We start from the raw sequence: 14,382 nt of genomic DNA, 5'->3' as shown, positions 1-14,382 counted from the left end.
TGAAGGTCATTATACCATGCTGAGAGCTTGTGAAAGATGATGAGTTTGGAGGACCATTCAGCTCAACACAACTATTTGCAATGGTTGGTTATGGTGTTCAAAATATCATGCACATCTGTATGTATGAGCTGGTGTTGCTTCCTCTACACTTGGGGCTCAAGTCACCAAAGCATGGAAGAGCCACCAAATCAGTGACATCATTTCTCTATGCTCTTCTAGCCCTGATTGCAGGTTACGTTGGAACTCTACTAATAAAAACTTTGAAGCCCAGCTGCATGTTTTCCAGAGACTGGATCCAGGCATCCTCTTTGATCACACTTCAAGTTGCTGTAACCTCATAAAGGTTGACACTCTCATAATCAAGGTGAATGATGCAATCATATCCTTTATTATCTCAAGCTGCATTCTTATGCCGATCATATATTCTTGGGAGGATACTTGGGTAGATATGCAGAGCTCATTCTTCTGCCGATTCTTACAAACAGAACTAGTGATATCATCAGTCGATCATAATTTCTCATTGTTGGAGCTGGATATGTTTTGTCCCTAATCTGTGATGTTGAGGTGATAGACATCTTAGAAAGCAGCTGGCATCAGAACTCACTTCTGGAGTCCGTCCCTGTACTTCTTGTCCATACAATTACCATAGTATCAGTGTGCAGTAGTGGGCTTGTTCTGATGCATATCAGCTCAGCACAGGGGAAGTACGCTGCCGCCGATGGTGGAAAGCTTTCCTTTCGTTTGGCTTTGGAGCTCCATTTGGGCTCTTACTATTCTTCAGCAGCATCAGGTGACAATTGCTTGTCATTGGAAATTGGGATGGTCATGCTCTACTCGCAGCAAACTTGATCAGTTCACTTGTCACAGGTTTATGGGGCGTGCTGACTTTGGGCACACTCGGCCTTGTTCTGATATTTATGATCTATTAGGTTTCCTCGAGAACCCATGATGCATGCTCTTCGAGAACACAACAGAGAAACTAGCACTAATATCACTGTTCTTAGAGTATCTCTTATAGGAATACAAATACTGGTAAGAGAAAGGAATAATTTTTGTGTGTGCTAGTGTTCCATCTGTTTCTTTTAGACCACCATCTTGTGGTTGATTATGCCACATGGAACCAGTGAGGGCTATAATGTTTGATCAAACTTTTCTGCCTTTGTTGCTTAGTACAGTAATCCATAAAAAAATATATCAGTTTATTTTTTAGTGTGTCATTCTTGTAAATGTTGCGTTGTCATCTATTTTATACTTACGCAAGAAGTGATTTGATATAGATAATCTCTTTCATCATCACCTTGCTACTAGTCTTGAAAAAGAATGGAACAGCTAGCATTATCATCAAAACCTTTTCGTAGTTTATAATAAGATCTGTTATACCGATGTATACCATTTGGTACCGATGGTATATATCGATAAGGGATCAATTTGTGGATCATCTTATACCGAGTAATTCCATTATATGATCGCGTTTGTTATGCAAATGTAATGGGTTAACCTCCATGAAACCTCTTATGGTTTTAATAATCTACAAAAGAGAATACAGAGGAAGTGTTTTTAACTCGAGATCCCGCAAAAAGTTATTTCAGTAAACACTTGATAGGCAATGCAAATTATAAATATAAACTTTGCAAAGCTCTAAACGATCGCATAACAAAGGGTCTAAGGTAATCCTTCACAGTCAAAAGTCCCCATTAGTGCTTATATGATATTATTACAAAACAAGATAGCGAACCAACCCTAGACATTACCTCAAAGGCTTATCCAGCCACGTGTCACCCGGGTTGCTCTTGAATGCTGTGTTGGCTGACACTTCACACAACTCTATGGAACTAGAAAACCCCCAAAAATAACTACCTAGATGGCTTGTTTCTAAGCAGTTTTACCTCTACACAATAACTGTAAATAACTTATATTTACAAGCCTAAAACAACTACAAAAGCCAACCAAATTAGATCTATCAAATATATTGTAAGCCTTCTACACACTATGTAAAGTATGAAAAAAATCGAAAGACATAAATATATATGAGTATTATATCGAATACCCTATTTATTACTTTGTCTATGATATTGTCCCCTACTTATTCCTTCGACGTCATCATTGGAGCCTTTGTGGATACTACATTTCTTTGTCTTTGTTGAATTTTTAATTTTTTACTTCAATTGCAATGCGTCTCTTGGCCCTCAACTACTCTTTACTACTTTTGTGGAGTAGTCGAACTTTGATCCATTATATTGTTTTAACTCGTCAATGATTCTGACTTTAGTATGGGGTCGATCAAATTGTATTGATCCTCAATGTATCGACATAAGATATATTAATGTCTCGGTACGTATTGTATGTACTAATAGTTGATCGGTACTTATTATTTTAGTATTGGATTGACAAATGACTAGAGACTTCCAACATAGCAAGAGTCTCATTTAATTTGCACAAAAAAGAGAAAAAGAGAGAAGAGATGAACTCAAGGAGAGATTTACGTACATACAAGACTAGCAAAGATGACAGCGTTCAGCGTATCAAACCTTTTCTCACCTTTTGGCCGTGGTTGATGGAAAATATATTTGCATGGTTGACAATTAATTCTCTGAAAAGAACTTCATCGTCAAGATGCTTAGATTGTGAGGTAGATTATGTTTCTTAAAATAAATGCCTTCAGAAAACACACATACCTCAATAGCAATTAATGCTATACAAACTATTATGAGCTCTCTCTCCCTCTCGCAATTAACTTCATTCTTGTATCATGCTGGTCGAATGCAGATGCCCGAAGTTGGATATTTACTATCCACCTCTGTCCACGAAGAATCCATCTCTCGTGGAAATTTATTTAGAGGAAGCATCATCTAAGTTAGTGTCACCTTTATGCGTATAATTTGATAGATTTTTTTTTAGTTGCAACTAGCAACGAACAAGTGTATGACAGTCCAAAATAAATCAGTTTTTGTAAGTGAATTTGGTACAAATTGATTGGTTTTATTAGAACAATACTACTAATAATCCACATGAAGAAATGAATCATATGCTCAAGATATAATAGTAGGCTTTTTGTGGGTAAGCAAAGAATGGTGGGACTGAGTCACCTTTGATGCATGCAGCCTTCTTTTGCCCTGTTCTGTTGTTGTGGACCATGGAGAAGGTACTGATGAAGCTACTGCCTGAATGCATAGCTTCTAAAAGGGTAATGGATTTAAATGTATGAACCCTTTCGCTGGAGTTGGTGCTGAAGTAAATGTATGAACCTTAGAAAGCAGAGCTCACCAAATGCATGCAGCTATTTCACATAAGTTTTATGAACCTTCTGCCATACCTAATTCATTTATTTGTTGTGGTCTTCACCAAGAATAGGGTTGTAATGTTTTGAGGATGGAAAACTATATGCTTAACTGTAGTTAGTGCTGAAGTCAAATGTGCTCAGACCCCTTAGAGAGGAAAGCTCACCAAATGCATGAGGCTATTTCACATAAGATGTATGAGCTTGTGCAGACCCTTTGTAGGTGAAGATGTGACCTAAAGCATGCCTAACTCATTCATTCCTCCCTACAAAAACCTCTTCATTGCTCTTCGGCACCACCAGAGACTTGTTGCAACTTCAACATTTCTGATGGATCCAAAACTCTATTACTGCATCATCGCCTTCCATCTCCTCCTCCTGTGCTGCAACTCCAACGTATTTGCTCGAGGACTTCACGAAACACCTAATCGTCCTCCCGACGTATTCGCTCGACGACTTTCCGAAGCACCACCCAAGCGTACTCCGGACGTGTACCATGGAACCTTCTCGGCGGAAGCAAGCCTGTATTCATCTGCAGCTAAACCTGAGCCACCGGAAACCAGTTGGAGCTATGGAGAGACACGAGCAACACCTCTGCATCGTCCCAGCAGTCACTATCGACCATAACATCTGATACAATCCCATCCTAACATGTCCATTTCAGCCATGAGTGACGCCAGGGATGGTAGAATCATATACAATAAACTCGGCTGCCTAATACGTAGTGTAGTTATTTTCAGAGTTCCTCACTCGTTGCATGCACACTATAATCAATAACACAATCTACGCGAATCTTGATGTCAAAGGAGATATATCTAACGGCGCGGGACTTGTCTCTGATCTCGTTTGGAATCTGGTTGACCTCAGCCCTTGACGCACGCCTTGTGGCGGCCCTCTGCGAACCTTAGAACGTGCATGGATCGCAGGATCCAGGTGCAGTCAGTGAACCTAAGACCACGAGCCCGCCTTCTCCCTCCTCCCCCACGCCGGTCCCTTACGAAAGAGGCGAAAGGCATGGATCTCTACTGAGGCAGCGCCTGCTACTTTTCCCCCTTACACATGCCAGGCTTAGTGCAGCTTCTCTTGGAGATTTCCACCGCCATCCATTCACCATCGTCTTCCCAGTTGAGACCGCAATAGTGGTTGTCTCTAATGGAGTTCTGTAGATAGTAACTGGTCAGAAGTTAATGATCTATACTATCTACTATTCATGGTTGATGAGATGACTTTGAGTCTCTCTCACTCTCTATCTACTATAAATATGTATATACTGACTGTGAATGCATCGCTTCTACCCTAATCTCGATAGGAAGCACAGAATTCAGTCATGTGAAAGGTCTAAACCTCACTCAGTTCCAGAAGCCTCTCGGAGTCCGCCATTAGCCTCAAATGACGACCATATTATGTGCAATGCTGAGATCTTGTTTGTTGATCTCTGCGAGCAATAATAATGCACTTATTTGACTCGGGATCTCAGACCAAATTTGCTTAAGCAGTAGATGAAACTTTTTGACACCTATTCTCACACAGGGTGGGAAGGTGAACCAACAAATCGAGATTTCCACCCTCTCCCACCAGCACATACGCATGATCCATGGCCAAGGAGAAGCCAACCACCAAGCCAAGCTGATCAACCCCGTTGACCCAACTCAGAGCCATGTAATACCAACCCAAACTCCTCCATTACCTTTCTCCCACTATAAATATGTATGAAGAGCATTTGGTTCACATCATCAAACCAAGAAAATCATGGCTTCCAGGTGCGATGGTGTCTTCGCCATGGTCATTCTCGTGGTCATCGTCTTCTCCGGTAATATCGAGACCTGCTTCGCAGCACGCCATCTCCTGGACACAGCTGAGCCTGCAGCAGCACCGCCTTCCATCCCAGCCATGCCGAAGCTGACGCTGCCGCCGATGCCGGCTATTCCGAATCTCATGGTGCCACCACTGCCCGTGGTACCGACCATTCCTACCCTTGCGGCGCCGCCACTGCCTGCTTTTCCCACCATACCGACGGTCACGTTGCCTCCGATGCCTTCCATCCCAACCATTCCAATCATCCCCTTCCTCACCCCACCGCCTGTAGCAGCGCCATGATGTCGAAGCAAGCCTAAGAACTTACTATGTGTGTGTCGTCTTTGAATTAAGCTATGGTGAGGAGTGTCGGTATAGCACATGGGAGTCATCTGTCATTATGGGATTCCACTGAGGCATTGATATCTTACACCGTATGAGGCTGTTTGGGTCCATACTCGATCATGTGTCGTATGAAGCATGCTTGGGTTTGTTTAAGCACTCTATATATCTTGAGTTTGGGTATGTGCTTTAGCTAGCATCTGCTTTATAGTAAATTTATATGATCCATTCACCAAATGGCTACTTAACTCTCTCTGTCTATCTCTATTGTGTTCTACGGAGCTTGCTTCTTTCATTCCTGGGTTGCTTCATATGATTCCATTGCTTTAGTATGTTATGGTAACTTCATATGATTTATTCACCAAATCTCTCTCTCTCTCTCTCTCTCTCTCTCTCTCTCTCTTTCTCTCTCTTGGCAAAAGGAAAATGCATTAATTCATTATCAGCCTGAGGGTTGTGCAGCTGAAGGAAGGTGCTTGGAGCCAGCAAGCACAATGTTGCCCCGCGAGTCTAAGATGAGGAAGCCCGAACCTGTAAGGCTGGAATTGGGATCACAAGAGCCATCACAGTGAGGGGCTGGTGGAGTGGCTTGGCAGGTTCCACGTAGAGCCGGAGGCGACGGTTTGGGTCGGGAGAAGTTCTCTCAGGGAGGTCTTGTATTCAATATTATCATTGGTGAAGGTCAAAGATCTATTCCATGTAAATTCAATCTATGATGAGAGTTGTAAAAGAGATGGTCATTCTTGTGTTTCCATAAGAGCCAAAGACTGTCGTAATGAAAGTTCTAAGGGAAGATAGCACTCTGGTTATCAAGCTTCTCTCCCTTAACGCAGCCATGAACCATAGAGCTAGGAATCAAAGAGGCTAAATTGATAAGATAGTTTGGTACCAGCAAGATGCCCGTAGTTCTGAACGAAAAGACAATTATATCTTTTTTGTGGAGCAAATGTAATTATAGGAAAGGCGGGAGGAAATGTAATTGTGTAGTATCGGAACAGTATACTCAGAAGTATGTGGTCTTTTCGATAGAAGCTTGTGTTCTTCGAAAGCTGTCACATCGTCGTTCACCCAAAGCCAAGCCAGATTGTAGAATTGATGGATCCCTCAGCCTTCAGAAGTCTGCACACACTTTTGGGTGTGAGCGTTTGCACGGGATGAGGAGTCCAGACCCAAAACAAAAATCATCGTAAAGATGGGAGAGAAGATAAATGAAAGGAATCGTTTGAGTAAGGTTTTAGTCAAATAAGTAGTTCGATAAGTGCTTATACCATAAGATTAATGAATCGATGGAAGACGGAGACATATTAAGGATCGATGAAGATTGTGAGATGAGCCAATGAGATAGTGGGATAATTGAAAATTCATTGGTCATTCAAAATAGAAATAAGAAGTTCATTTGCTATCATCTTTTTGAAGCCGATAGCATATGGTAGATATTTCTCTACGAGATAATGATTTTACACTTAAATGGTTAACTTGTTCTTATTAATTTATAGACTAGTAATGAATAAGTAAATGTTGAGGGTCTTAATAATAAGGTTTTAGCAAGATTTATCACTAGTTTTAATGCTTAGAAGATATCAATCATCTGTAAATATGAGATGAGAAACTTTGAAGCCTTCGATATTATAGGGAGTAATCTTTTTATTGGCCACAAACTCCGGTAAATTTTTTTTATTAAAATAAAAATAAAAGCCACTAGAACTTTAAACTAGTCAAAAGGGTAGTTATTAATGACACATGAGAAAATACGAGCGAATGCATGATTAAATCAAGGATATAAACGATGGATAAGTTCATTTTTTCAAAGAGCCAAATATTGCTTTTCAAAATATAGTATAGAAAGCTTTGGCAATGTTCAATTTGACTAGAATCAGTAGAGCTTTTCCTTTAGAGTGAATATGGAGTGGATCAGTTCATATATAATGAAAATAGTGTCATGGATTGAATTACTTGCAATAAATATAGATTGGTTATGATCAATGATTAAATCGAAACAAGGTTTAACACTATTTATAAAGACTTTAAATAGAATCTTGTAGAGAATGTCACATCGAGATGAGTTTATAGTTAGTAACCTTGGAAGGGTTAGGGATCTTAGGAATAAAAACTATGTTGCATTTGATCCAAGAAGAGGGAATTATCGCATTAGCGTACAAGTCATTAAAAGCTCGATGAATTGTTATCCCATTAGTCTTTGAAAAACTTAGTAGTATAATCATCTAGGCTATGGCTTTTGCCCTATCCAATGCCCATAATGTCCTTGTAGATTTCCATGGGGTGGGGAGGATGGATAAAAGAGAATATCACATCTTCGTATCTTAATTGATGTATAAGGTTAGGAGAGCCTTACAATACCAATCAGTGAAGATGGCAAAGATGAAGGGAAGATCCTCTGTCAAAAAATTATCTTCCCTAGCTCTACACCTCAACCAAGCTATATTATTGAAGTAACTATTATTCTTATTAACATTTCTAAGTCATGTTAGTAAAGAACCATAAACTTACTATTGAGAATGATAATATTGATCGTATGTTAATTTGAAAGATATAGTGATTCTTCTTAAGCTCAAGCAGAGAGAGATATTATGTTAGATATCCTTGAGTTAGATTTTTAGTATTACGAAGGTCCCTCTTCTTTCGGTTCATCAGCTTAAATTGAAGATTAAATAAGACTTAGTGAAAGGTTTAAGTTGAGCGGGAGTTAGGGTCCAAGAGATCCAAATGAATATATATATATATATATACTAAGAAGAATAGTATGATGATAACATACTTGATAAATATTATATTTAAAATATTAATTGATGACGATTCATTTATCTTGAGTTTAAAATATTATATTATAAATGTTTATGATGGGAGGGGATTTTGGTCTAATAAAGACCATATTACTATGTGATGGGGCCTTATTGGTTGCTTCCGTTGGGCGATGTGGGTCAGCCCTCCGATCCATTGGCAACGTTGCCCGTTATCCGTTGCCTCTTCTTGGTCGTTGCTCCTCGTGCTTCCACGTCCGGCGCTCCCGTCGTCCCATCTCGTGTGGTGATGGTTTCGTCGCAACCGCGCGAGGGGTGCTTCGCTTGTGATCTGTGATCAAGCCCCGCTTCTATCGCGTGTACCTTTTCTCGTCTCTCCAACCCTCGCTCCATTCCTCGCCAAGCACGATCCTTTATATCCGCGCGGTTGGATCGAAATCCACCTCTTCGCTTCTCAAGAAACCATCTTCTGGTCTAAAAATCCGATTTTGGGCCTTAAATTTGCTCAAAGTTGTAATATTTCGTCGGTAGCGCAGGGTTTGGAGGGATTGCTTCGGATGGCACTGCAAGTGAACGGGGCTGGGTTCTCTCTGCTTCGTTGGAGGAGAGGGGGAGCGCTTAGGACGAGAGCCGTTGCTTCGGAGAGCGTTGCGACTACCCGGGAAGAAGTGGAGAAGGTGAAGCTGGGTGGCTCCGATTTGACGGTCACCAAGCTCGGCATCGGTGCGTGGTCGTGGGGAGACACCGCCTACTGGAATGACTTCCAATGGGATGGTAATGTTTGAGCTCATTATCTTGTTTTCATATGTGAATTGGATATCAATAGTCGTTCATGTCTTAAATGAATAATTCTCAAATTCACGGGGTTTACAAGTGTAATATCTTTGTTCTCATTATCATAGGTTAGTTGCAGTGCTTACTGTTAGATTCAGAACAACATCTTTAAAGCCTTAATGCATCTTGTGCTAAATCTTTTGATGTTTCATGATTCATGGGATGCCGGAACCGAGTAGTAATGATTGCTATCGCATCTCTGGATTAGTAATGTTTTTAGATAAATAATCTAATTTGGACAATCTTTTTGGTTCATGCTAATTATGTCCTTTTTATCTCTTATAATATTTGGTCGAGATGCCAGATAGGAAGTTGAAGGCAGCGAAGGCAGCTTTCGACACAAGCATTGACGGCGGCATAACTTTCTTTGATACAGCTGAAGTCTATGGTGCGGGGGTAGGAAGGAAGGAATTCCTTGATGCTGCTTCTTTCTCATGCTCGAAATCTTAATTTCTTGAACAAATCTAATTTCACCGATGCATAAGGTATGACATATTTGCAGGTTATGGGAGCAGTGAACTCTGAAACTTTACTTGGAAGGTAACTGATTGACATCTGAAACAAAGTAAATTCAGAGTCTTTTTTATCTTGTTGTTCACCTTGTTTGATTTGGATATTCTCAGATTTAGGCTGAACAAGATTGTCTATAAGATTTTTTTTTTACTTCGATTTATGATGGTGTTGAACGCCATTGTGATTCGACTTGAAATGTTGAACCAGATTCATCAAGGAAAGGCAGCAGAAAGAAGCTGTTGAGGTCGCTGTTGCGACAAAGTTTGCAGCTTTACCATGGAGGTTAGGCCGGGGGAGCGTGCTCTCTGCTCTAAAGGATTCGCTCTCCCGTCTCGGTGTTTCTTCGGTGGAACTCTACCAACTCCATTGGTCTGCTTATCATCAGCCTGTTCCTGATGCTATTTTCTGATACTTGTGAGGTTACACGATCGCTAACATGCTCATCGTCGGTCATTTTCAGGCCTGGAATCTGGGGGAACAAAGGTAGTTGATCTCATTCTCGTGCAACTCCAACCCATTTCATGATTAAATCGGTATTTTGGAACTTGATTTAGGATACATTGATGGCCTCGGAGATGCTGTCGAGCAGGGCCTCGTAAAGGCCGTCGGGGTCTCCAACTACAGCGGTCTGTTCTCCGACCTGACTAATACAATGTGCTTTTCCTCGAGGAATTTTACTGGTTCGTTGACTGTCATATTCATTAGTCTTGTTTCATTCATTGCACCAGAAAGGCGTCTTAGGGATGCTTACGATCAACTCAAGAAGCGGGGAATTCCACTAGCTTCAAACCAAGTAAACTACAGCCTTATATACAGGATTCCAGAAGAGAACGGCGTTAAGGCCACTTGTGATGAACTGGGGATTACTTTGATTGCGTATTCTCCTATCGCTCAAGGCATGATTCAGTCGAGTATTTGATATCTTTCTGCTGTGAACAGAGCATGGAATTCTTCAAATATTTGTTAATATTAATGCACATGTTGATAATTATGGATTATATATGTGATGCTAAATTCGATCGATATATGCTCTTCTTCTTCTTCTTCTTCTTCTTCTTCTTCTTCTTCTTTCTTTTCCTCCTCTAACAAAGTTGTCATCCTCTGATAGATCATAACAATCACAAATCAGGCTCTTGTGCCATAGGTGGTGAACCTGAGTAGACTTCCTTTTCGGTCATTTCCTGTTCTATTATATCTCGATGAGGAAGCAGAAAACATATTTCCCTAGTTTGTGTTATGACAGTTTTCGAACTGATATTAATCGTTCAAAGAATGGCATTCATCTGAGGAATTATTGTAGAATTACTTTTATGCGATAGCTCTCATGTCCAACTTTGGGTTCTTTTCAGGTGCTCTGACAGGAAAGTACACGCCAGAGAATCCTCCAACTGGCCCTCGAGGCCGAATCTATACTCCAGAGTTCCTCAAAAAGGCATGAACTTTTGCAGTTACATTTCTATCATTGTTGAAATCATGTATGAACTTTTGAAGTTGTTTACAGCTGCAACCTCTGGTGACAAGAATTGAGGAGGTTGGACAAAATTATAGGAAAACTCCCACACAGGTCCCTTCATGTTTCTCTTAAAGCTGCTGCAACTTTTTTGATGTATTGAAGTTACATCCAGATATTGTCATTTTTTGATATAAATTAAGTCCTGTTTTCATCAAGAACGATTAATATTCGGAAGAAAGGTTAGTCAGTACAAACATTGCAGTAGATAATGTGGTTCTGCACATGCTCAACTTCTCTGCATTTAAGAAAATAAAAACATCATTCAGCTTTAAGGTTACACATTATGGATCATAATAGAAAAAGAAAACACATGCTAATTTGTTGCTCAAAGAAGCAGTTGGTGAACTTGTGGATCTTTCCTACAGGTGGTTCTGAACTGGTTGATAGCTCAGGACAATGTTGTGCCCATCCCAGGTGCCAAAAATGCTGAACAGGCAACACAGTTTGCAGGTGCTCTAGGGTGGAGACTCACAGAACAAGAAATCGAGGAGCTTCGCGCGCTGGCATCGGAAATAAATCCTGTGATTGGATTTCCAGTTGAAAAGTTATGACTACTTCAAGCAAGGAGAATGTGTCCAGGCAACCAATTCATAGCGCCTTTGCGTACTTATATTTCTCTTGTTCCATTTGATATACACCAGTATTTTTGGACTAGTAAGAATTGTAGAACATCATCTATAAAAGGCCAGAGATCATGGCTCAGTGTTAGAGAGATACAATACAACCTGATCTAATACCATTCTCTTAGAGCAAACATGCTCTAAAAATTGGACATATTAGCTTTTCAGTACATTTTGTAGATTGGAAAATTCAGACATTTATGTTAAACTTTGGGTTTTCATTGGTTCCATCAATGTCATAGCCTGTAATATTATGTCCAAATGACCTGTATGGCATCTTCCATCAGCTTTATTCTGCTATATGTGGTTGGAATATTTAGTGTTTGGTGGATAATTGCAAACAAAGAAAATACAAAGTCATTTATCTATAACCACAATCAATTCTCAAATCTCTGATGGCATGGTTCATCCGACTAGAATTGTGATTCTGGTTATGGCCATTATTTCAATATGTATCAAGATGATGTGTCTGAACAGCTGCACTTCAAATTTGTTACTGCAACTTCAGTTTCTGACACTGTCTGTGGTCTGCATCCAAATTAACATTCTTGCTGGAGCATATATTCCTCAAATCACTTTGGATAAGAGGCAACAACAAGAATATGTAAATGTTGACACATCTTATTTTTATTTGGCTCCATTTTTCAAGTCAACAGAGGGTGAGTTCAATCAGATGGCTATATTAGATTAGGTAAATTTTTAAGTTGGTAACTTGTTCTTCTTCACGGAGCAACCCAAGCATCATCAATGTCTCTATGATGCTTGAGATGGGCAGCTTATTCTTCCTTAATCTTAGAAAGTTGGTTCAGTTAAACATAATTTTAATCGACACAATGTGCCCTCAGCAGGACTAATTAAAACCCAGATAGATGCATGCCTGTCACTTCCTCATAGAAGTACCCAAACCCTGATTCATCCTCCTTGATCATCTTGGTTTGTGTTCTTGTTTTTGTTCCTCTTTTGTCCTGTGAATCATAAGCTGTTCAGCTGCGACCCCCCCTGTTTGAATGCAGGAACAATACAGCTGGTGAAAATTCTAAGACAAAGGAGGACAACATTTCAAGTATAACACCTGAGCCAAGATCTGAAATGGGTGGGAAATGTGCACAGTGTTGTCCTGACATGTGGAACCTTACAGCTCTGTTTTGTTGTTAGATTTAGGTCAAATTTATTGGTACTTGAAACCTGGCATGGAGCAGGAACTGGTCCAATTATTTAAGAGAACAGCAGCCACATGTCCCTCTCTGCCTTCTGCACCATAACTTTGCCACCTCAATAAAGGAGATAAGGGAGAGAGAGAGGGGCAGTGAATCTTTTTCCTGGTCCAATATAGTTTGATGGAGATGAAATGAATGAAAGGCATTAAATGAAACACTTGCATTCTAGAAATTCTGAACTTGGCCACAGGGAACAGGTATCTCAAGATAAAATTGAGGACAATAAGTTGGTGATGATGGCACAGTATCTGACACTCATCTTTCTTGGCAAGCTCCATAAATGGAGAGGATTTGGAGGAGGAGGATGAGAATTGAATCTACCTTTGATGGAGCAACACTGACATGGTGGATACTGAAACATATTTTGCAGTGAGGTCTGTTAATTTTCTTCTAGCAATATTCATGTGAAGAATTCTTATGGCAATTGCTTCTCTAACTTCTTCAGAATTTGGTATAAGCATGTTTAGGGCAGAGGACAAATTGTGCAAATCATATCCTTTCAGAAGGATTACAATTTTGTGGCTCACAAAGGCTTACCTTCAATTCCCATCAAATGATAAAGCAGTCACAATGCAACTTGTGTAAGTTGATGTAGAACACCACAAGTGGAAAGGAAAAGATATTGTGCTTGAGAGAAGAAGAAGAAGAAGAAGAAGAAGAAGAAGAAGAAGAAGAAGAAGTAGAATTCCTTGAGAGAGAATAATATGAAGAGGAGATGAAACTGTAGCCTTTGTATCTGTCAGTTTACTGCTTCCAATCCAACAAAAGCCAGGTTGACAACTTTGGTCTTGTTTCTACTTTTCAAGCTCACTCTCCAATTGACAGTCCCATCTTCTTTTCCTTTATGTTATCCATGTAGAAGGATGTGCTTCCTGAGCTTTTCCCCCTGTTTCCTCATGTGCAAAAGTTGCCAGTTTTGGTGATGTTTTACACTGACACTTGATAATTATGAGCAGTAACTATCATTGGATCAAAAGATTGATTGATAGGTTGAAATCTACAAAGCAAGGATGTGCATCCACCCAACTTTGTTTGGGTTTCTTGATATGATGGACTGCACCCTTTTTCCTATCTGAATATTCCCTTTCATTCCAGAACTCTACTCAGTTTCAGAAAAAAGGTTTGAGTCAGATACTTGGTTGGGTTTATGGGCAATCAGTGCCTTCTTGTGTCTCAGATTTGCCATGCTTAGTTCAGTTGGGATGTATTTTTGGCTTCAATAGAAAGATCAAGCATTCAATTACTGTAATTATGGAGGAGGTCTCTATATCAAAGAGTAAAGATAAACCTGGAAAAATCAAATTTTTATTATGTAAAATCAAATTATAAGTTTCTTAAGTTAACTGCAGTTCAAGTATAAATTTCTTTATACATCCTCTCACATACATTGGAAGAAAAAAAGCAAAATTTTCAGTCTTTCTGTTGACTTGAGAAAAAAATCAGGAACAAAGTATCCTTTTACATCCTCATTGTGTATTAAATTAAAGTTGCTTGAACCTCTTCTAGATTATTA

At 39.8% G+C, this 14,382-nt stretch overlaps 1 protein-coding gene and 1 long non-coding RNA gene across 4 annotated transcripts; both read left to right on the top strand.

Annotated features, from left to right (window-relative positions):
- The first annotated feature begins 8,375 nt into the window (after positions 1–8,375).
- On the top strand, positions 8,376–11,886 carry LOC135671878 (uncharacterized oxidoreductase At1g06690, chloroplastic-like). 3 transcript variants are annotated; one of them, XM_065180231.1, is made up of 11 exons: positions 8,376–8,598; positions 8,709–8,946; positions 9,311–9,394; positions 9,492–9,546; positions 9,727–9,888; positions 9,980–10,002; positions 10,074–10,145; positions 10,248–10,415; positions 10,869–10,951; positions 11,021–11,083; positions 11,398–11,886. In XM_065180231.1, the coding sequence occupies exons 2-11, from the start codon at positions 8,730–8,732 to the stop codon at positions 11,581–11,583; spliced, it is 1,113 nt and encodes a 370-aa protein (XP_065036303.1). In that variant the 5' UTR covers positions 8,376–8,598; positions 8,709–8,729; the 3' UTR covers positions 11,584–11,886. The 3 variants fall into 3 exon arrangements, with proteins under 3 accessions (XP_065036303.1, XP_065036304.1, XP_065036306.1); XM_065180232.1 differs by having other exon boundaries at positions 8,383–8,598; positions 9,311–9,402; positions 9,509–9,546; XM_065180234.1 differs by having other exon boundaries at positions 8,383–8,946; positions 9,311–9,402; positions 9,509–9,546.
- Positions 11,887–12,915: 1,029 nt separating this feature from the next.
- Positions 12,916–14,118, top strand: LOC135672680 (uncharacterized). The gene is made up of 2 exons (XR_010513046.1): positions 12,916–13,243; positions 13,337–14,118. It is a non-coding gene; the product is annotated as an uncharacterized LOC135672680 (long non-coding RNA).
- The last annotated feature ends 264 nt before the right edge of the window (positions 14,119–14,382 follow it).

This window comes from Musa acuminata, chromosome BXJ1-4, assembly GCF_036884655.1.
Source record: "Musa acuminata AAA Group cultivar baxijiao chromosome BXJ1-4, Cavendish_Baxijiao_AAA, whole genome shotgun sequence".
NCBI classification, from domain to species: Eukaryota; Viridiplantae; Streptophyta; class Magnoliopsida; order Zingiberales; family Musaceae; genus Musa; species Musa acuminata.
The sequence above is the reverse complement of the archived record's forward strand: the minus strand, read 5'-3'. Positions and strand labels throughout refer to the sequence as shown.